General features: G+C 53.2%; 1 protein-coding gene across 1 annotated transcript in view; it reads right to left on the bottom strand.

Annotated features, from left to right (window-relative positions):
• Positions 1-223: 223 nt before the first annotated feature.
• Hs6st1 (heparan sulfate 6-O-sulfotransferase 1) overlaps positions 224-18,914 on the bottom strand; it is a 40,442-nt gene continuing 21,751 nt past the window's right edge. The window contains exon 2 of the mRNA XM_040729257.1: positions 224-3,060. Coding sequence (XP_040585191.1) covers positions 2,352-3,060 — 709 coding nt within the window. The 3' untranslated portion in view covers positions 224-2,351. The remainder of the gene's footprint in view (positions 3,061-18,914) is intronic.

Raw genomic sequence — 18,914 nt, 5'->3', positions numbered from 1 at the left:
TGGCACTGCTGTTGGTGACAGCCTCCGTCACCTGGTGTCAGCTGCCCACATGCTGTAATAATGACGAATGTGTCTACCCGTTGTGCTTGGAGTGCTTTTACTTACCCAGCACCTCACTTTGTGCAGGCCACCGACACCAATGCAGCGCCCCCACCCCCCCACGCCTATGATGCGGGCAGTGGCCATGCCTGGGAGGGATTAGCACAGACCACAGCACACGGTGTGACCTTTTCAGGGTTTATTTCATTGCTAGTGTTCATTCTCCACCTAGACACAGACAATTAGAAGACAGCCAGTTGCTTTCCCATCATCAATTCATTGCTCTGTACGAATGACCGAAGACTCCTTCTCCACACTTTTTATTTTTTAATAAGAAGCTATAAATAAATAAAGCTTTAAAGCTCCCGGGTTCAAGAGGAACAGTTCCAGTTCAGACGCGTTGCCTGGACAGTCCCGGGGTCCCCGCTCCCCGCTCCAGGAGGGGGTGTCGGCAGGGCAGCAGGGTGCTGCACTTGCACGGCCTGGGTAGGCAGGGTCCTTGGAGCTGTAGGGACGGGGAAGCACCCTGTTCTGAGATGCTGTGAGTACCAGGAAGCTGTGCCCCAAAGCTGGTGGCCTGAGCCTTAGGCAGGGGTGGACAGTCGAGGGACTGAGGATTCCTCAGCCTGGCGCTGGCCTGAGATGGGAGGGACTAGTTTTCAAATGCAGCAGAGGCAGAGAAGTGACCCGTGCTTCCGTGAGGGCCAGGATGGCGGGGTGGAAGTTAAAACTTATTCCAATTTGTATAGAACAGGAAGTCGTGAAGAGGGGCCCTGTGGAGCTGGGGTACTTCCTGACAGAAGCTGGCAGAGACCAACATGACCTGTGAGACCGGGCTCCCCACATGTACCCCATGCTCTTCTCGAAAGTATATTCATTCTGAACTGAGCATCTAACCCAACTGGTCCCTCCCACAGTGACCTTGACCTCCTAACTCATCTTGTTACCACCTCCAAAGTGTGGTCACTCACCATGAAGGTGGCCCTGGACCAGGCTGGACAGTACCCGCCGGAACTCAGCTTGCCTGTGAACCCCAAGGTCAAGTTCTGGTGCCTGAGTGTAGGCCCTACACCACACACGTGAAGAGTAAATCATTTCTCTGGGGTAGCAGGCATGCCTGCCAACATCTGGAATATTGCTATGCTACATATGGCCCCCACTCTTGTCTGTGGTGACCTACCCCGTCTTAGCCTGAGTGCCGAGTGAGACAGACAGGGAGGAGGCTCCGTGCTCTGCCTCAGGGTCAGCTCACAAGCTGTCTGCATACATGAAAAGTCACGACACCTCCACTGAGTGGTGGGCCCTAGAGGGCCTCCTAGGGAGCACATGGGGTAGGGCACATGCGCAGCATGGCTTCTAGTAGGGTCACTGGCTGGCCCATGGGGCTGCTGGAAATAGCCTGGTTGGACGATGCAGGGAGAGCCAGGGTGGGGGAGGGTTGTGCATACAGGCCCTAGAAAGGGCATTTAGAGCTGCTCCTTGCAACCCTAGCTGAGAATGGGAAAGTCCCCATCCTGGCCATTCAGTGTCAAGTTGGCGTGGCCCTGTATCCCAGCCAACGAATGCTTTATGCACGGGACTGAAGGATTGCTGGGACGGGACGGGACGGGGACGGGGACGGGGGACGGGACAGTGGCACATGAGCCCTTGTACAAATGTCCCAGTGATGGGGCTGGGGGCAGTGGATCGGAGAGCACAGGGGTTGGTGGGGGAACTCTCGGTGTCCATCTCTTTCCTGCCGAGCCTGGCTCCCCAAAGCCAGGATGACCTGTGGATTTTGACCATGGCCCAGAGAGTGCAGCGGCCGGGTACCAGACGCGAGTCTTCTCTGCCACGGCTGGCACTGACCCTAACCTTGAAAGCAGCTTTGATGGGTAGGGGGGTGGGGGGTGGACTCCAGGTCTGAGGACCCCTCAGAGATATGCTTGTGTTCTCAAGGAAAGGCTCCCCAAGATACTGGGTTATTAGGGTCCCCAGAGGCCAAGGAGCTTTCGAGGGACTATTAGGAGCTAGTTACGTTCCTAGAGGGGCTGGTCATTGGGGCCAGTGCGTGCATAGTAAGTAGGTAAGGGGGTCTGGGCTGAGCGGACTTGTCCCCTCGACAGTCTTTTTCAAATCTTCATCAGTTTTAAGTGTGGCACGGGGGCGCCAGGAGAGCAAGGAGGCCACCTGCCTCAGACAGAGGTCCCACCTGCGCATCAAGGTCTAGGCTCTCCTACAAGCACGCTTCCCCCTACAGCAAACAGCAAGGACCGCTGGCCCCATTTCTCTCCCCGCTAAATCTTGCCCATCACTCTCCGCCCCTGCCGCCACTACCACTTCTCGATGATATGGCTCATGTAGTCCTCGGTGGGCACGCGGCCTGGCTCCTCTGTGTCCTCCCGGGGCAGCGCCTCCTTGGAGCGATGCAGGAGGCGCTCTTCGCGATTGCGCAGGCGCTGCTCCCTGCGCTCCAGCTGTCTCTTGTACTGGTATCGCTGCTGGAAGAGGTCCTTGGCATAGTCATACAGCTGCATGTCCAGGTCGTTGAGCTCCTCGATGTGCCGGATAGTGTCCTCGTCCACCTCCACACCGCCGGCCCGCGTGCTGTTGTACTGCATGAAGGGCCGGATGAACTTGAGGTTGAACGTCCGCTCAAACAGGTACTGCGTCTTGCGTTGGAACTCGGTGAGGCCGAAGAAGGCCATGCCGCGCAGGTTCTTCTTGGCACTCTCCAGCAGCAGCTGGGCCCGCTTGCTCTCGGGGATGAAGGACAGGTTGTAGCAGCCCACCAGGCTGAGGTCGGCCAGCATGCGCACCTGCCGGTTGTTGGCCAGGTTGTAAGGGCAATCCATGAACTCCTGCAGCGTGCAGCCTGACCAGTCCGTGCCCTCGTAGCAGGGCGGCAGCTCCTCCGGGGTTGGTGTGCGCCCATCACACATGTGCAGTGAGGTCTTCCACGTGGCTCCGCGCTGCACATGTCGCCACTCGCTCAGGTAGCGGGATACTGGGTCCCGCAGGAGGGTGATGTAGTAGAACTTCCTACAACGAGAAGGGGGGAAGAAAGAGATCGGTACTGTGAGAGGAAGAGGGGATAAAGGAGTGTCTGCTGTGGTGATTTTGGCCCTTCAGCATGGGCGCTTGGGCAAGCGACACCCGCCGATTCCAGTTGTAGCACAAACTCTGGGCTCTACCATCCATTTCTGAGCAGAAAACCCTACGGTCTGAGGGAGAGAACTTGCCAAGGGTATGCCTTCCAAGGCAGAATGGTGTCTAGTGCCTGGCCTCAGCCCCATCTTGCCCCGGTGTCCAGCAGCTGCCACCAGACATTGTGAAAGCCACAGAGTGAGTTCTGACAAAAAGAGGGCTGGCCCCTCACTATATGCAGAGACTGCGGAGCAAGACCCCACAGTAGCTCTTGGTCCTCCAAAGGCCGTGCCCTGGAGCTCCTGAGGGCTGACAAGACTCAGGCCATGTCCTGGAAGGCTCCCAGGATGGAGAGCAGCCTGGAGGCAGGGGCTGCACAGGCATAGGAAGGAGGGGACGGACGACTGTGTCTCTCAGTGGACCAGACGGTTGCTGTAGCCCTCAAAAGCTGGAACTGAACGAGGCCCATCTGGTCTGTGCCTGGGAACTATATACCTTGTTGCCATGTTGTGTGGTGGCCTCTGTCCCTTGCCAGTCTTCTGTGTCCTTGATGTCATATGCCCATCAGTACTCTAGGCGGTAGCTCTAGGGCCAGGCCGTGGCACATGGACAGGCCTGCCTTCTTACTGCACGAGTCCTGTGCAGCCAGACAGCCAGCAGCCCCCAGGTCTGTCTCCGCACACCAAGAATCTGCCACAGCCCGTGGCTCATGTCACCCCGACTTCAGAAGCAGGCCAGGCACCCTGGAAAGTCCCACCATCCCCTCTAGGGTCTGTGAAGTGCGAGACCTATCTGCATGGTCACTGGCTCATTGTGTGGATTGGTGTCAGAGGGCAGGGTTTCCTCACAGAGTATAATAACAATGTTATTAAATAAAAAATCCTGGAGTTAGAGAGATGGATCAGAGATTAAAAGCATTTGCTATTTTTCCAGAGGACCCAAGTTCAGTCCCCAGGACTCCAGTTAGGTGGCTTATGACTGCCAGTAACCCCAAATCTGGGAGTTCTGAGATCCTGCTCAGTCCCTCCCCCCCAGGTACACATACATACTGAGACACATGCATACACATAAATAACAAAATAAATCTTTAAGGAAATTCCCTGAAACTATCCTTAGTGATAGGTGTCTATGTTGAAATCATTATAAGTGACCTCACTGTAAAGAGACGTATACTTGGAAATTCAAGACAGAGGCTAGAGCTAGTGAGTTTTGGGTGGAGGCCCAGGGTATTTGCAGTGGCCTGAGGACACCACCCTTACACTTCAGGAAAAAGGAAAGGAAACAGGAAAGAGAGATGGCTCCATGGTTAAGAATACTTGCTGCTCTTGCAGAGAACACGATCAGTTCCCAACACCCATATCCTGGCTAACAACCCTCTGTAACCCCAGCTCCAGAGGCTCTGGTACCCTCTGGGTATCGGCGAGCACCCACACATAAATACAATCCTTATTAAAAAAGAAAACAGGACTTCGAGGCCAGTTAGGTCTACAGAGAGAGTTCCAGGACAGCCAGCTGTTATACAGAGAAACTCTGTCTTGAAAAAAGAAAAGAAAAAGAAGGAGAGAGAAAAAAAAGAGAAAGAAGGAAAAAAACCAGGCTGGAGTAGAGAGATGGCTCAGTGGTTATGAGCATATATTGTTCTTCCAGGGGACTTGAATTCAGTTCCCAGCACCCTACATCAGGTGGCTCACAAACTGCCTCCAACACACACACACATGCACATGCACACACATCACTTGCTCTCTTGAAAGGAACCACATATCCTACTGAGTTCTGGCTTCTGGATGATGGTTGGCTTTGTCACAGAGAGCGTTGGGGACGTACCCAGAAGCAGCTCTGCTCTCAGGGACTCCCTGACAAATGGTGCTCTCCCAGGGTGCTGGCTACTTGGGCTGCTGTGAGTACAGTGTAAACCACAGTCCTAGCCTATAAGGTGTCCATGGTACACTGACCTCAAGGGCACATCCCTGGATACGTACTCTACACAGTGACAAGTCTAGGGCTCAGCAGAATGGGGCATGTGGTGGTCACCCAAATGATGGGGACATAGGAGACCTTCCTATACTTGTGGCTGCAACCATGAAGCCACAGCCAGGCCCCCAGGTGGTAACTGGCGGCCATAATGTGCCATGGAGCCCTCTTGGGGACAACATGTCTGCAATTAAGGGCTGCAAATTAATGTCTCCAGGCCATGTCCTGATTCTTATCACCTTGTAATTCTGGGAAAGTTGGTCTGTTCCCACCAGTCTAGGTCATTCTGACACTGCCCAGGGCCACGGGGTAGGGGTGGGGGGTGAGGGGCAAGAAGAGATACTACTTTCTTTGTGAGCCTGCCCACACCATGCTTGGGTGGGCCATCACTGCAGAGTGTGTTCAGTGCCACATCAACCAGAGGGGTGGCAAACCCAGGCCAACGGTAGGGGAGCTGAGGGTGGCCTAGGGTTGGGCTCCCACCTCACCAAGTCCAACCCCCACACAGCCAGCTTCCGGGTGCCACCAGGGATTTGGTGGGGGTGACTGCTGGGGGGACTGAAGGGGAAAAGGGAAATAGTAAGCTTTAACATTAAAGTATGACTGGCAAGCTTACTTAGGAAATATTAGGGGATACCCTAGTAGGCACAGAAGAGGAACCCCGCCTCTGAGCTGAGGCAACAGAGCTAACTAACCCTGCTGACTTCTGCATGTGTGAACCTGCCTGCCCCCTCCTCTTTTCTGAAAGCGGTATCCTCTCTCTTGAACAGTGACCTCTACCCCGTACCTGCTTGCACAGCAAATTCTAACTAGAAACCTGCAAATCTCAGCTTCAGTAAAACTCCCTTAGCTCTGGGAAAAATCACCTCCAGAAAAGTCATGAAGGAGACCACCCTCAAATGGTCATTTAGACAAGATTATGATGATGTCTATCTCTGTACAGACCACACAATACTTCTGACCGATGCTGGATCTTTTTAAGCAACAGCTGGAGGCTACAGGTGAGTGCTAATTAGTTCTTGCCCTTATCTCCAAGGACAGAATTTCTCTCTGAGGATGGGTGAGTTCCTTTAAACAGGATCTGGGGTCACTGTGTGAAGGCTACCCCCAAACCTCTACAGAAATGGACCTGATGGACATGAAGGGGCAGTCCCTGACCTGACAGCAGCCACGTTGACACCTGTCAATGACTCAGGAGGAACACTGGTTCCTAACTAGTACTGAGTTCTCTAGCCTGGGCAGGTAGATCCAATGATACGGAAGTGCCAGTCCTGATGGGCGGTGTCAGTCCGTAGGCCTCGGGCAGCTGTCCCAAACAGGGCAGGGCAGAGAGGCTTCTTTTTTTTTTTTTTTTTTTTTTTGGTTTTTCGAGACAGGGTTTCTCTGTATTGTTTTGGAGGCTGTCCTGGAACTCGCTCTGTAGACCAGGCTGGCCTCCAACTCACAGAGATCCGCCTGCCTCTGCCTCCCGAGTGTGGGATTAAAGGCGTACGCCACCAACGCCCAGCCAGAGAGGCTTCTTAGAAGACTGTGGACAAATGGTTTTCACGTCAGAAGGGCCTATGTTGATGACCAGAGACCAAGGCAAGGCCAGATCACAGAGTGTCTTTCTAGGTTATAGAAGAACCAAGAGTACTTGCCATGCAATCACGAGAATTAAGTCTGAGTCCCTAGTACCTACATTAAAAGCCAGGCATGGCAGCATACATCTATAGTCCCAGCACTGGGGCTACAGGGGAATGGGAGAGAGACAGGTGGATCCTAGGGCTTGTGAGGCAGCTGGTCTAGCTGAAAGAATGAGCGGCCCTATCTCAAAATGTGAGCTGGAGTGTCATAGAAGAAGGCATTCAGCTGTCAAACTCTGGCCTCCACATGTACCCACACAGCAGAGAACACCTGTGCACCTACACACACCATGGCCTGGTTGGGGGTAGTGGAGAGGGATCAAGGGAGAGGTAAGGGAAGAGAGGTTGAGATGTGGCTCGGTGGATAAACTCCTTGCCAGTTGAGGATCATGGATCACCAAAATCCACACACAACAAAAGTCATGGGCCAGGCCACCTGTTACCCAGCACTTGAGAGATGGATGCAAGAGATTCCCGAGGTAGGCTGGCCAGCTAAATCAGCTAATCTGTGAGCTCAGGGTTCAACTGACTTTGTCTTAACAGATGAAGGAGAGAGAGAGAGATCAATGAAGATACCTGATGCCAACTTGAGGCTTCCACATACATGTGCACACCAGCAAGCAAGCACACATGCACACACGAATGCATGCACACTTGAGCACACACAGAGACAAGTTGCACACACAAAAAACCAAACAAGGCTCCCTTTGCCTGAATCTTCGAAGAAAATAACCCAAAGTTCAAAGCCAGCCTCAGTTACCTGGCAAGTTTGAGGCCAGCCAGGGTTTAGATAACACCGACTTCCATGGTTAGAGTGTGTGATACTTCCTATTGCCCTTGTGGGGACAGAGCAAACCAGGATCTGACCCCAAATTAATTCAGGTGACTCTCACAATACTTATAAACGATTGGGAACTGGTCTCAGAATCAGTGGGCTGGCCCTCTGCTGAAAACCATGAGGAATAAAAACCCCAACATGTCCTAAATCTAATTACAAGAGCCAGATGAGGCTGGGAGAAGTCAGAAAAGGGGGAAGTGTATTGGGTAACAGCTTAGGCAAAACCCACTATTTTTACATTCCTGAACAAGTATGTAAATCTGGACTCAGATCTCAATGTGGAGATGACAGGCACTTGGCCATCAGGCCTTATTTACATAGAAATCCCAGATCTACGAACCTAGCAATCCAGTAGCAGGAAGCAACAAGCTCTTCTTTTTATGGAGAGCCCCCCATCCTGTAACTCCTCTAATCAGCACAATCCTACTTCTCATCTATAGACAGGGTAGGTTCCTTGTTGACAATTTAAGTTAGTCTCTAGCCCAGACTGGCTTCAAACTCCCTATGCAGCAGCTAAGGATGGCCTTGAACTGACCACCCCCTCCACACCCGCCACCCAGTGCTGGAATTGTTGGAATGCATACATCACTACATCTGGTTTATATGGTGCTGGCACTGAACCCATGGTTTTGTGCATGCTAGGCAAGCACCTTATCAACCCAGCCATACCCCAAGCCTCCTGCTGGTCTTCACTGTAAAGACACTGAGAGTTGGTAGACATCCTTCCAGTGCCTACCCTTCCCTACTGTCTGTCCAGCAACTGAGAGTCCACCCTGGACCAATCCTTTATTGATGTGTCTGCAACAGCTCAATGATCATGTGGTCTCAGAGATTCCCCAGTATCAAGAGCTTTACCTTAGTGGAAGACAGTGTGTCACTGTGTCCCATCCCTCGTCTCCCCCCCCCCCCATTCCTTCGGTGGATCACAAGGCTGGCTGGACGGGGCATCATGTTTCCGCCTTTGTTTCATGGTATTGATCTAACCCACACTTGTACCTGCATTTACCAATTCTTCACTTTTCTGAGATGCCATTTGGAGGTGAGACTAAGGCAGGGCAACTGTTTCAGCCCAGCAGTTTTGAGACCAGCTTGGGGAATACATTATAAATTCATCTCAACCAATCAGCAAATTCTTTATCCAATCATCCAATCAACCAGCCTACCAACAAGCCAATTAACTAACTAAAGTAGCTAACTGCCTTCAGGTTCGTAGGAAATCCAGAGCCTGGATGGTGGAGTGACAGGGTGCTGTGGCTTGGTAAGGAGCTTAGGTTAGGTAATTCTACCTCCAAAACAGTGCTTACCCTGTAGAGGGGTGTGACAATGCCACCCGTGAAGGTTAATATCAGTAGTCAATTTGGCAAGAACCCAGATCACTGAAGAGACAAGCCTCTGGGTACGGTGGGGGTAGGGATGTGTCCCAGATTAGATTAACTCAAGTGGCACCAACTGATAAACACACGGAAATGACAGAGCATTTGCACCGTCTCTGCTTCCCGACTGGAGATGAACAGTGACCAGAAGTCCCATACCTTATCACAGTGCCTTCCCTGCCATGTTGAACCTTGACCCGAGAGCCAAAAGTCCTCCCCTTTTATGCTTTTGTCACATTATTGAGAAAAGTAGTTAAGGCAACAAAACCCTCAGAGGACATTCGTTGACTTTGACACTGTCTGTCCCGTGGAGATAGGATTCTCAGGGCACATTTCTTGCTGGCTTCTCCAAGGCTGAGCCTCTTTGTAAGACCAACCAGAGGTGTTCAAAGGTCAGGCTGTCAGCCATGGGTCCTAAAACACAGAGCCTGAAACAAAGGGAGGAGTTTGTACATGTGCCACCTTGGTTGTGCCCTGAATGGAGTGAGATACAGCTACCTACAGTCAGAAGGATGATACTGTTTAGGGCTGTAGATTGTATCATCTTTAGAAAATACATAGGGACTCACTATGTAGCCCAGGCTGGCTGCCAAATCCCAGCAGTCCTCCTGCCTCAGCTTCCTGAGTGCTGGGATTCCAGGCATGTGCCGCTAGGTCTAGTATAATTCAGTTCTTAAACAAATATTACAAAACCACTTTAGTTCCCACAGACAGCTAACAGCCCATGTGGAACAGCAGAATGGAATCCTATCTTGGGTGAGGGCAGCTGAGCCCTAGATAGCCCTCTTTGGTCACCTATGCGATCTGCTGATGCAGCTATCTGGAGAAACGGGAAATAATGTGAGTCGCTAGCCTACATAAATCACACGGACACTTCAAGAGCCCCAGCCTAAGCTGAATTCTTATAGACAGCAAAAAAGGCAATGTAGACATAGGGAGCTATGCTTGTATGGACACTCAAGATGACAGTCTCAGGAAGAAGCCTGCAGCTAAGTACGGTTATGTGTGTAAGCCTAGCCATCAGGATGTCCCCAGAGACACTCCTCTGTCTTTTCTTCCTGCGGGCTGGAGTGTAGATGTGACTGCCAAGTATCTGAAGTCATCCTGGACCCTAAGCAGAAGCTCCAATTTCTAGGCAGGTAGAGGAAGAGTCTGGGTTTCTGTGTTTCCATGGCTGCACGCTTACTGTGGCCAGCCGGTGTCTGGCTCCTTTTAAAGCGAGGGACATAAACTTCCACCCCATTTTGGTCTCTGAACTTAGTGTATCTCCTCAGGGTCGACACACTGTGACCTTATGCAGTGTGAGCGTGAGTTCCTGGATGCAAGGCTACAGGGCCCGGGGTGTCAGGGCTTCAGCAATAATCACATAATTAATTTAGTGATCCAGAAGGCCAGGTAAATGTGTCCACTTGGAATGTGTGCCTAGACAATTTGCTGACAGCTGTCCAAATCACAGCCTGGGTGGTGGTGCTTATAACTCTGAGCAAACAGCAACAAATCCACCACAGGTCAGTTCCGTTAAGGTCCCTTAGCTGTAAGTCAGAGAAGCCCATGTGAAGGAAACCGAGTCAGCCCTGCAGGGAAAATGCAGCACCCCAGGTGAGTGACTTTAAACAGAAATGTCCTAGGAGCCAGGTCATACACCTTGGACACCTCTGCCCACATGTAGACTCTTGGACAGGTTCCCTCCACCCCCATGACACACATCTCACTGTAGAGGCCAAGTTGAGGACAGGAATCCTAATAGCTTCTTGCTAGGAAGAGAAGATGTAGACGTTTGGGGGACATGGACACAGGGGGGCAGTGTTGACCCTCCCAGGGCCCTCGTGTCCCTGGTAAGGCAGATGGGTGGGGTGGATGAAGGAAAGGGATGCTATGAGCCCCACTCACTGACACCGTCCTGCCCCTTCCTAACTCTGCCATGAAGTCCAGCCACCAGGCAGGGACCACAAATCCAGGACAGAAGTGCAAGTCATCCTGGGATGCAGAGGCCGCTGCTCAGCAAGGCACGCAGGTGTCTGAACACTAAGGACCCAGTCCAACAGCCCTGGTGTCCAGGGGCATCTCCAACACAGGGGGGAACTCCTGCTAGTTTTGGGGTGGGGTTGAAAGGGTTTTAAGGAGCCGGGGTTGGCTTTAATTTCACTGTGTAGCTGAGAACTGTGCGAGGGGGGGTCTCCGGGGCCTTACTCCTGTCATCGGCCAGCAGGGTGGGCCTGTGGCTGGGGTGCAGGTGACAATGTCTGTGCCAAGGAGGCCTCCCTCAGCTGCTCCCTGGGCTTAGCACCAACCTCTCCTGCAGATGTAGCTCTTACTGCACCTCCTAGGGCTGCGGGAAACATACATATGGAAATGGCCAAAACAGACCTGCTGGCAAGAGCCTCACTTTCTAAGCTGACCATAGGTACGGCAGGGAGGCGCTTTACTACAGAAAACTGGCCTGGACCACGCCGGACATGGACTGCGATCTGCCCCATCCCCACCAGAGACAGTCTTGTATCCTTGTCCTGAGTACTGGTCTCTCTCAGCCAGGTCCACAGCCATCCTTCCTGCTTGGCCTTGGCCTTACTGCCAAGAGGCAGGCTGCCTGCCCTGGGCCTTCCTCCAGATTCCTATGGATGTTTGGAGGATTCAAGGGTCCACGGCTCTAGCAATCTTTGAGTCCCAGCCACACTTGCTCCAGGTTTCTGCCATGTGCCTTACATGCCACGGGTGCACAGTGGTCTCACCTTCTGTTTAAGTCCTAGATATATATGTCAGTGCCTACGCCCTTTCCTTTAACTCAGAGTCCCGAGAGACTTTCCTGGGTTACAGTACATGAACGATGGCAAGGCTAGACCTGCCCCTCACTCCAGCAAGTTTAAGTACAGCCCCCTGGCCATTGGTGTTCTGGCTAAGTGGGCTCCTGCCCTGCTCTGGACCTCAGATCATTTGCATCAGCAAAGTTATCTCCGGTCTCCAGGAGGCACAAGCATCCCCTAAAACATGACGGAGTGCCCATGGCTTGCTCCAGTTAATCCCCTCGCCAGCCTCAGAACTGAAGTGGGGGCCACTCTGAGAACACAGGCTCAAGAACGCTGAGGATGCTCATCTGAGCTTGGTTCACACCGTTCTCACACACAGATGTGAAGCAGCAGGCACTGCATGGCTACAACACAGCATGGGGGTGGCAGTTTGTCAAAGGTACTGCCTGGGTAGGGCAGGCTGCCGAGGCCCAGGCCAGTGCAGCTCCTTTCAGGGACCTAGTTTCCTATGCTTTTCTCTTTTGTGTGTGTGCACACGAGTGTGCCCGTGCACACATGCTGTAGCACATATGTGTGGGTCAGAGGGCAACCTCGGGTGTAGGTTCTTGCCTTCAATTTTGTTTGAGACAGACTTTATCATTCTCTGATATGTATGTCAAGCTAGCTGGCCTCTTCTCAGCTGGAATCACAGCCAAACTGCGTTACCAGTTAGGTCCCTGGGTGGCAGGCTGGGTAGAGGATGATGTTGCCTTAGCTCCCAGTGCACTGCCTGTCCTGTGCTGGCCTCTCTGTGGACCAGAGGCCAGACCCTGGCTGTTGGAAGCGGTCAGAAGAAAAGGATGTCCAGGCAGAGTGTGTATATGTATGTGTACACATACGGGCCTGTGTGTGTGTGTGTGTGTGTGTGTGTGTGTGTGTGTGCGCGCGCGTGCTCGCACACAGGATGCAGGGAGTGTGAGCCGGCCTGTGGACAGTTGCTGTCAGGCTAAGGGACTGCGTGACCAGACACTGCAGACCTGCAAAACAACAGAGTCCCTCCACATCACCCTGCCTCACCTCTACCCACCACAGCCATGATGTTCAATGACGTCAACATTACTGACACCGGGATGCCGGATCACCAGAGACAGGGCGCTGGCATTATCTAGACTGGGCTAGCCGAGGTGAGGAGATTCACCTGAATGGAGACAGAGGCTTCTTGGGGCTGGAGCTCCTGAGTGAAAGGAGAGCTTGAGGTGAACACCAGCACCCATCTCTCTGTAGCTGTAATGTGACCAGCTGCCTGCCTCCCGCTCCTTGCCATGCTGGATTCTTCACCTAACAAAGCAGCCTCCCTCCTGAAGTTGCTTTTTTTAGTTTATCATTCTCTGCTAGCTGGTCCGCCGTCTCTCTGTAAGTGTGTGGTAGTCTGAATGTAATTGGCCCCCACAATCCCAAAGGGGGTGGCACCGTTAGGAGGTGTGGCTTTGTTGGAGTGGGTGTGGGTATTTTCTGTCAGGTTATTTTGTGGCAGCAACCAGGAAAGCAGCTCACCAGTCCTGTTCACGGCAGCTCTCCTGGCCTGGTGCTCGCTGGCTGGCCTCTCTCTGCAGGGTGCATGGGAGAGTGGGGGCAGGGGTGCACATCCATTCCGGCCCTAGCACTCAACACTGCTAACCATCAGCCCTCGCCCCAATCCCTGTAGCCCTGGCATGGAAGTGGGCACCAGAGCAAGAGGTCCCAGGCCTTACCCGACAGGAAGGACCTCTTTTGGTTAGCTGTCCTCCCACATGGCTTGGGGGCCAGTCACTCAGCACTTACATCTGTTAAACAGGCTGACGGGAGACTTGGTGGGGTGGCATCCATTAAAGACCACTACTGGGATGGGGCGGGGGTGAGGGATGCGTTCAATCCCCAGAGCCCACAGAAAAAGCTGGGAATGGAACACATCTGTAATCTCTGTGCCCGTGAGGTGGGAGGTAGAGACAGGAGAGCCTTCGAGAGGCCCACACCAGCTAGCTTAGTCTACCTGGTGAAGGGACAGGTGTGGCTGAGTCCCGGGGCATGAGGACTCACCCAGCCTCAGGGAGCACTACCCTCTCAGCTCTGGTTTTTTGATCCCTTTCCTATTTCATAGGACTCATGGAACATCTCCTGTATGCAGGACAGGATAGGGCCCTGTCATAAGTAAAACGAAATTTCTCATTCTTGTTTCAAAATACCAAACTATTTTAAAAAAATACTGAGAAAGTGCGGTGTTACTCAGTTAGCTGTGGGAACCCTGATGCCCCCCCCCACCTCCCGCTGGCAACACCTAGTGGCTCGGTGGGAGTGTGAAAAATCTTTGCTCACTTTATAAATGAGATTGACTGCTTTGCCAAGAGGCCTTCCTGCCAAAGAGCTGCACCCACAGAGAAACTGAGCTGGTGTGTGGGCATCTGGGGGGCAGCATGAGGGACCCTGAAGTCCCTCTTCTCCCTAGGATAAGGCAGGTAACTGACCAGAAGGAGTGTTCCCACCCTCAGAGAAGCTCAAGCTGTTTCAAAGCTCCTAGAGCCATGCAGATCCCATGAGGCCCAGACAAGGGCCTGGTGAGGCCCCTTCTCCATGACATGCTTCCCAGTTACCTGTTCTAGTCCCAACCCTGAGTGATGACAAACCCACAGCAAGCTCCTTACTGGGGAACCTAGAGGCCTGGGCGGGGCTGGGACATTAGGCCCATCCATGATATTTTTAACCTGGCTGGTGTCAGTATGGCTCAGGGGAGGTTCTGGGGGAGACCAGTCCAGGGAGGGGCTGTAGGAGGAGGCCCTATCAATGCCTTCAAGCAGAACATCCCATTGAGCCAGGCCTGTGGGCTATCGGCTCTCGAGAGAAGGGGGGATGAGTGGCTGGATTTGGGGTTCTCACTTACTGTGCCCTGCCAGTCTGGCTGCAGGATTGTTCTGGACACCCTAAGCAGCTCTACTTGTGCCCTCCTACATATAGGGAGGGGCTTGTCCTGGCATCTATGTGAGGCATCTGGGCAGGGCTCCAGTGAGTGGGCCTCTCTACTGAGGAGAGGCCGCCCGGGGCCTCATGCCGAGGAAGAGGGGAGAAGGGGTTGCCTGTTGCAACTCATTCATATTTCACGCCCACCCGCCTGGTACTCTCTGGGCAGGCAAGATGCCACTTCTGCATGAACGCATGCACGCACTCCTACCCTGGGGTCAAGGGAAGGTGACAGAACACCGCTCTGCTGGGTGTGTGCAGGAAGGAGGTGGGCACGGACCTGCTAACTCAGCCTGAGACCTGGGCCAGGGGAGGAAGGGCAACCCAACTCCTCCTGCCTCTTGGCCTCTGGGGGGGCTGGTGCTCAGACTTCTTCACATCCCACTGCCTGAAGCTGGCTGCCACCCTCTTCCCTTACCATGAATACCAGGCCGAAGAGGAGAAAGGGGGCTGGAAGGAGGGCAGCCCCGGGCTCTGCCAACGCGTGCAGTACATACGCTTGGCTGGGCCGACCACCCACCCATAGCCGGTCTCCACCTGCTTCTGCCACAAACCAGGCAGCGCCCAACACTTGTTACCTGTGCCAGGCACGTATGCTACAGACAGCCGTAACCACACAAAGTGCCATGCAGTATGCCACACCTTGACAGAAACCATCCCTGCCAGGACTGGAAGTGCTCAGGGCCTACAAGCCAGAGTCGATGGCTCACTGTCCCTGGGGACTACATGGCAGTTGTGAGGCATAGGCCTTAAGCTGGGGTCTTTGTCTAGTGTCTTGGGTGGATTTTTCAGTGTTAGGGTATCTGAGGAATGACATCAGAGGTTGTCCTCTGGTCTCCATATGCGCATGCGCCAATAGTATCCATATGTGCACATCCGCCCACCCCGACACACAATGTACATTGAAGATATCCCTCCCTACAAGTGCTGGGTGTGGTGATGCATGTCCCTAATCCCAGCACTTGAGAGGCTGAAGCAGGAGAATCACTAATATATAGAGAGGAATCTGTATTTCAGAACAAAGTTTCCTAAATGTCTAAACACACCAAGGAACAGCTGTGGCTTACTGCCACCTAAAGCAACCACACTCATATAAACGGTCATGTGCTCACACATGTACATGTACCTACAAGTTCATGTGTGTGTCCGGAGATTGAGGAGTTTTTTGTTTTTTTTTTTCTTCTTTTTTTGGTTTTACGAGACAAGGTTTCTCTGTATTGTTTAGGAGGCTGTCGGTCCAGCCTGGCCTCGAACTCAGAGATCCGCTTGCCTCTGCCTCCCGAGTGCTGGGATTAAAGGCGTGCGCCACCACCGCCCGTCGAGATTGAGGAGTTTTCATTCGCAAGCACAAATGAAAATTCTGACAGCTAAGTGAAAGAAGACCATCTCAGCTCATTATTTCAACTGCCTCAAGATCCGATTTTGTGTGTGCATCTGTGTGCGTGCAAGCATGTGTGTGTGTGTGTGTGTGTGTGTGTGTGTGTGTGTAAGGAACAGGTGTCTTCGCGCTCTACCTTATTTTTTTTTTTTTGAGACAGAATCTTCCACCGAACCTGGGGCTCACCAGTGTGGTAGATCAGCTGGCCAGTGAGCCCCGGGAAGCCTTCTGCCTGCGTTCCCTGTGCTGCGATTGCGGACCTGTGGTGCTACGCTTAGCCCTTTATGTGGAAGCCGAGGGCAGGCGCTCACTCAGGTCCTCAGGTTGTGTGGTAGGCACTTCACCCATTAAGCCATCTTCTCAGCTCTGGCTTTGTTTTCTTAAAAATAAAAGTGTGTGTCTGTGTGTGGAGGGGAAATTCCTACAAAAATGGCAACTTACTTCTATCAAAACTTAAAGCAATCGACGATCCAACGCTTAGGTGCTCTCTCCTAGACAGGAAAAGGGGAGCCGATGCTCAGGGACCTATCACAAAGCCAATGGAACTGCAATGCTGAAACTCTGACAAACCAAGAGTTAATTTCATGACAACACAGATGTGAAGCGCCCCGAATGGAAACTCTGGCCCACTCACCTCCAGGACACTGTCCTGTGACTGGGTTGGGTTCTAGGCAAAAGCAACTAAAGGGAGAAGGCTTGGCTCTGGCTCACAGCTGAAGGCGCAGTCCATCATGGTGGGGCGGGCGTGGCAGCAGGCGTGGGAGGCAGCAGGCTCGTATCACACCTGGGATGTCTGCTGCTCAGCCTCCTTGCCATCTGCCTATGGGATAGAGCCACCTACACTGAGGATGGGTCTTTCCCACCACCACTCCTAATCTAGAAACTCCCTCACAGACACGTCCAACAACAGGTTTCCATGGTGATCCTAAATCAACAACTTGACAATCAAGGTTAAGTATCGCACCAGGTGTGCACGGTGCTCCGCAATGAGAAAACTCCCCTGTGGTGGGTTCCTCGCTTAGTAGATTACAGATCTCCGTAGGCATTCAGGAGTGTTTGCTAAAATGGAATGCCTCTCCAGTTTTCAGCCCCCAGGAAAGTAGGAATACAGAATTCCCATCATGTGAGAATTCCTCAAACACAGCCCAAACACGACCGTGCTCCCTGTATTATCCCTTGTGTTGATATGAAGTAACACAGGAAGGGGTCAGGGGCACCACTGTTCCCTTCCATGTGTAGACACTGCTGGTCAGCAGGAAGCCCGAGTGCAGGGTGGACAACGTCACTCCCCACCGTCCTTGCTTTGGATCCCAGCAGTTAAGGCTGTGTATGTGTTCAGAGACCGTGGGTGCCGGAGCCTGGAGGTGGAAGGGTGACAGTGGCCCTCTTAGCATCTCTTGTACTGGCCTGGCCTCCTGGGCACCAGTGAGCTCAGCAGTGCGTCAGCCAGGGCACAGTTCAGCACCCTCAGGGAGGCTCTGGCGCCTCCAGGGGCCAGTAACCTGCCTGGAGGAGGGTGGGTGTCTCCAAGAAGCAGTGGTGTGTGTGTGTGTGTGTGTGTGTGTGTGTGTGTGTGTGTGTGTGTGTGTGTGTGTGTGTGTGTGTGTGTATTGTTAGGCTTGCCAGTCAGCACCTTTACCAGTGAGCCATCTGACTAGCCCATGGAAGGGTGCTTAAGGACATCTATCCAATGGACAAGGCTGGGCCTCTTTAGTCCTCTGCTGCCTTCCTTATTTCTGTGGGAGGCTTCGGATAGACATGGGGGGGAGTCCCTCCCCCCCCCCAGCTTGGCTGCATGCCCACAGGTTTTTCTGCCTGAGGACACACTTAATTGTCCTCTAAGGTGTCCTCAGTCCCCCTACCCTGCCCACCCCTGGCCTGGGCTGTAACACAAAGACCTCTCCTAAGCTCCCTGGTCCCAGGGTGGGTATGGGAGACAGTGCAGTCTATATACAGTGCTTTGAGTATCTCTGGGTATCTTGAGAAGTCAGGCTTGCACTGACGAGGCTGGGACAGTCCCCACAAGGAAAGAGTTAACAGGGAGGGAGGAGGAGGAGGAGGAGGGCTGAGCAAACACAAAAGGGATTTAGCTCAGTCAGTGCCCCCAGGCCCTCCCACTGCACTAAGACAGGCAAGAGGATCTAGAGGGGATCATCCAGGCTGGCCTGGACAGGTGCAGGCTTGGAGGGCTCTGGGCCCCTTGGCTTTGACCTGCTCTGGCTGGGGGCAGCTAGGTTCCTGCGATGACAGCAATGCTTCAGGCTTCTGGCCAGTCTGTCCTCCAGACACAACCACACCCACTGGGGTAGAGACACCAGGGTCTGAGGCTCACCCAGGAAATAGGGTCCCCCTTCCAGCAGCTGTGGGACTACAGTTTCTGGGAGTAGCCATCAGAGTGCACTTTAACCAGGCGTTTGGGTCAGATCCTGGGGCCCCTCAGTGCCTCGTGGAAGCTAACAGTCTAGTGGGGAGTTTGTGGCACAGGGCTGTGTCAATGGCAGCAAAGGGGCCTTAGCCATCCTGTGGGATATGGGGGAGGTGAAGAAATGGGGGCTAGGCCCCAAACATGTGATGCAGAGCGGTAAAGGCCAAGGCACAGGACCTCTGATATGGGGGCGGGGTGACTCAGAAGGGCAGTGGGAGGGGCACCTTGGGTGGTGTCAGCTGACAGACAGGTTCCAGTGGAGATGCCTGAAACAGGATGAGAGAGAGGGCAGCTTCAGCTGAGAGCTGTGGCCTGGACTTCATCTGTCACTTCTGCTCCTCCTGTGATGGGGACATGCCTACCAGCCCCTACAGAGTGCTACCATGCTTCCTGGTGGGGAGGTGCAGCAGACAGGAGCTGAGAGA

The sequence above is a fragment of the Mesocricetus auratus genome, unplaced genomic scaffold, assembly GCF_017639785.1.
Source record: "Mesocricetus auratus isolate SY011 unplaced genomic scaffold, BCM_Maur_2.0 Super-Scaffold_100021, whole genome shotgun sequence".
In the NCBI taxonomy this organism is placed as follows: domain Eukaryota; kingdom Metazoa; phylum Chordata; class Mammalia; order Rodentia; family Cricetidae; genus Mesocricetus; species Mesocricetus auratus.
The sequence above is the reverse complement of the archived record's forward strand: the minus strand, read 5'-3'. Positions and strand labels throughout refer to the sequence as shown.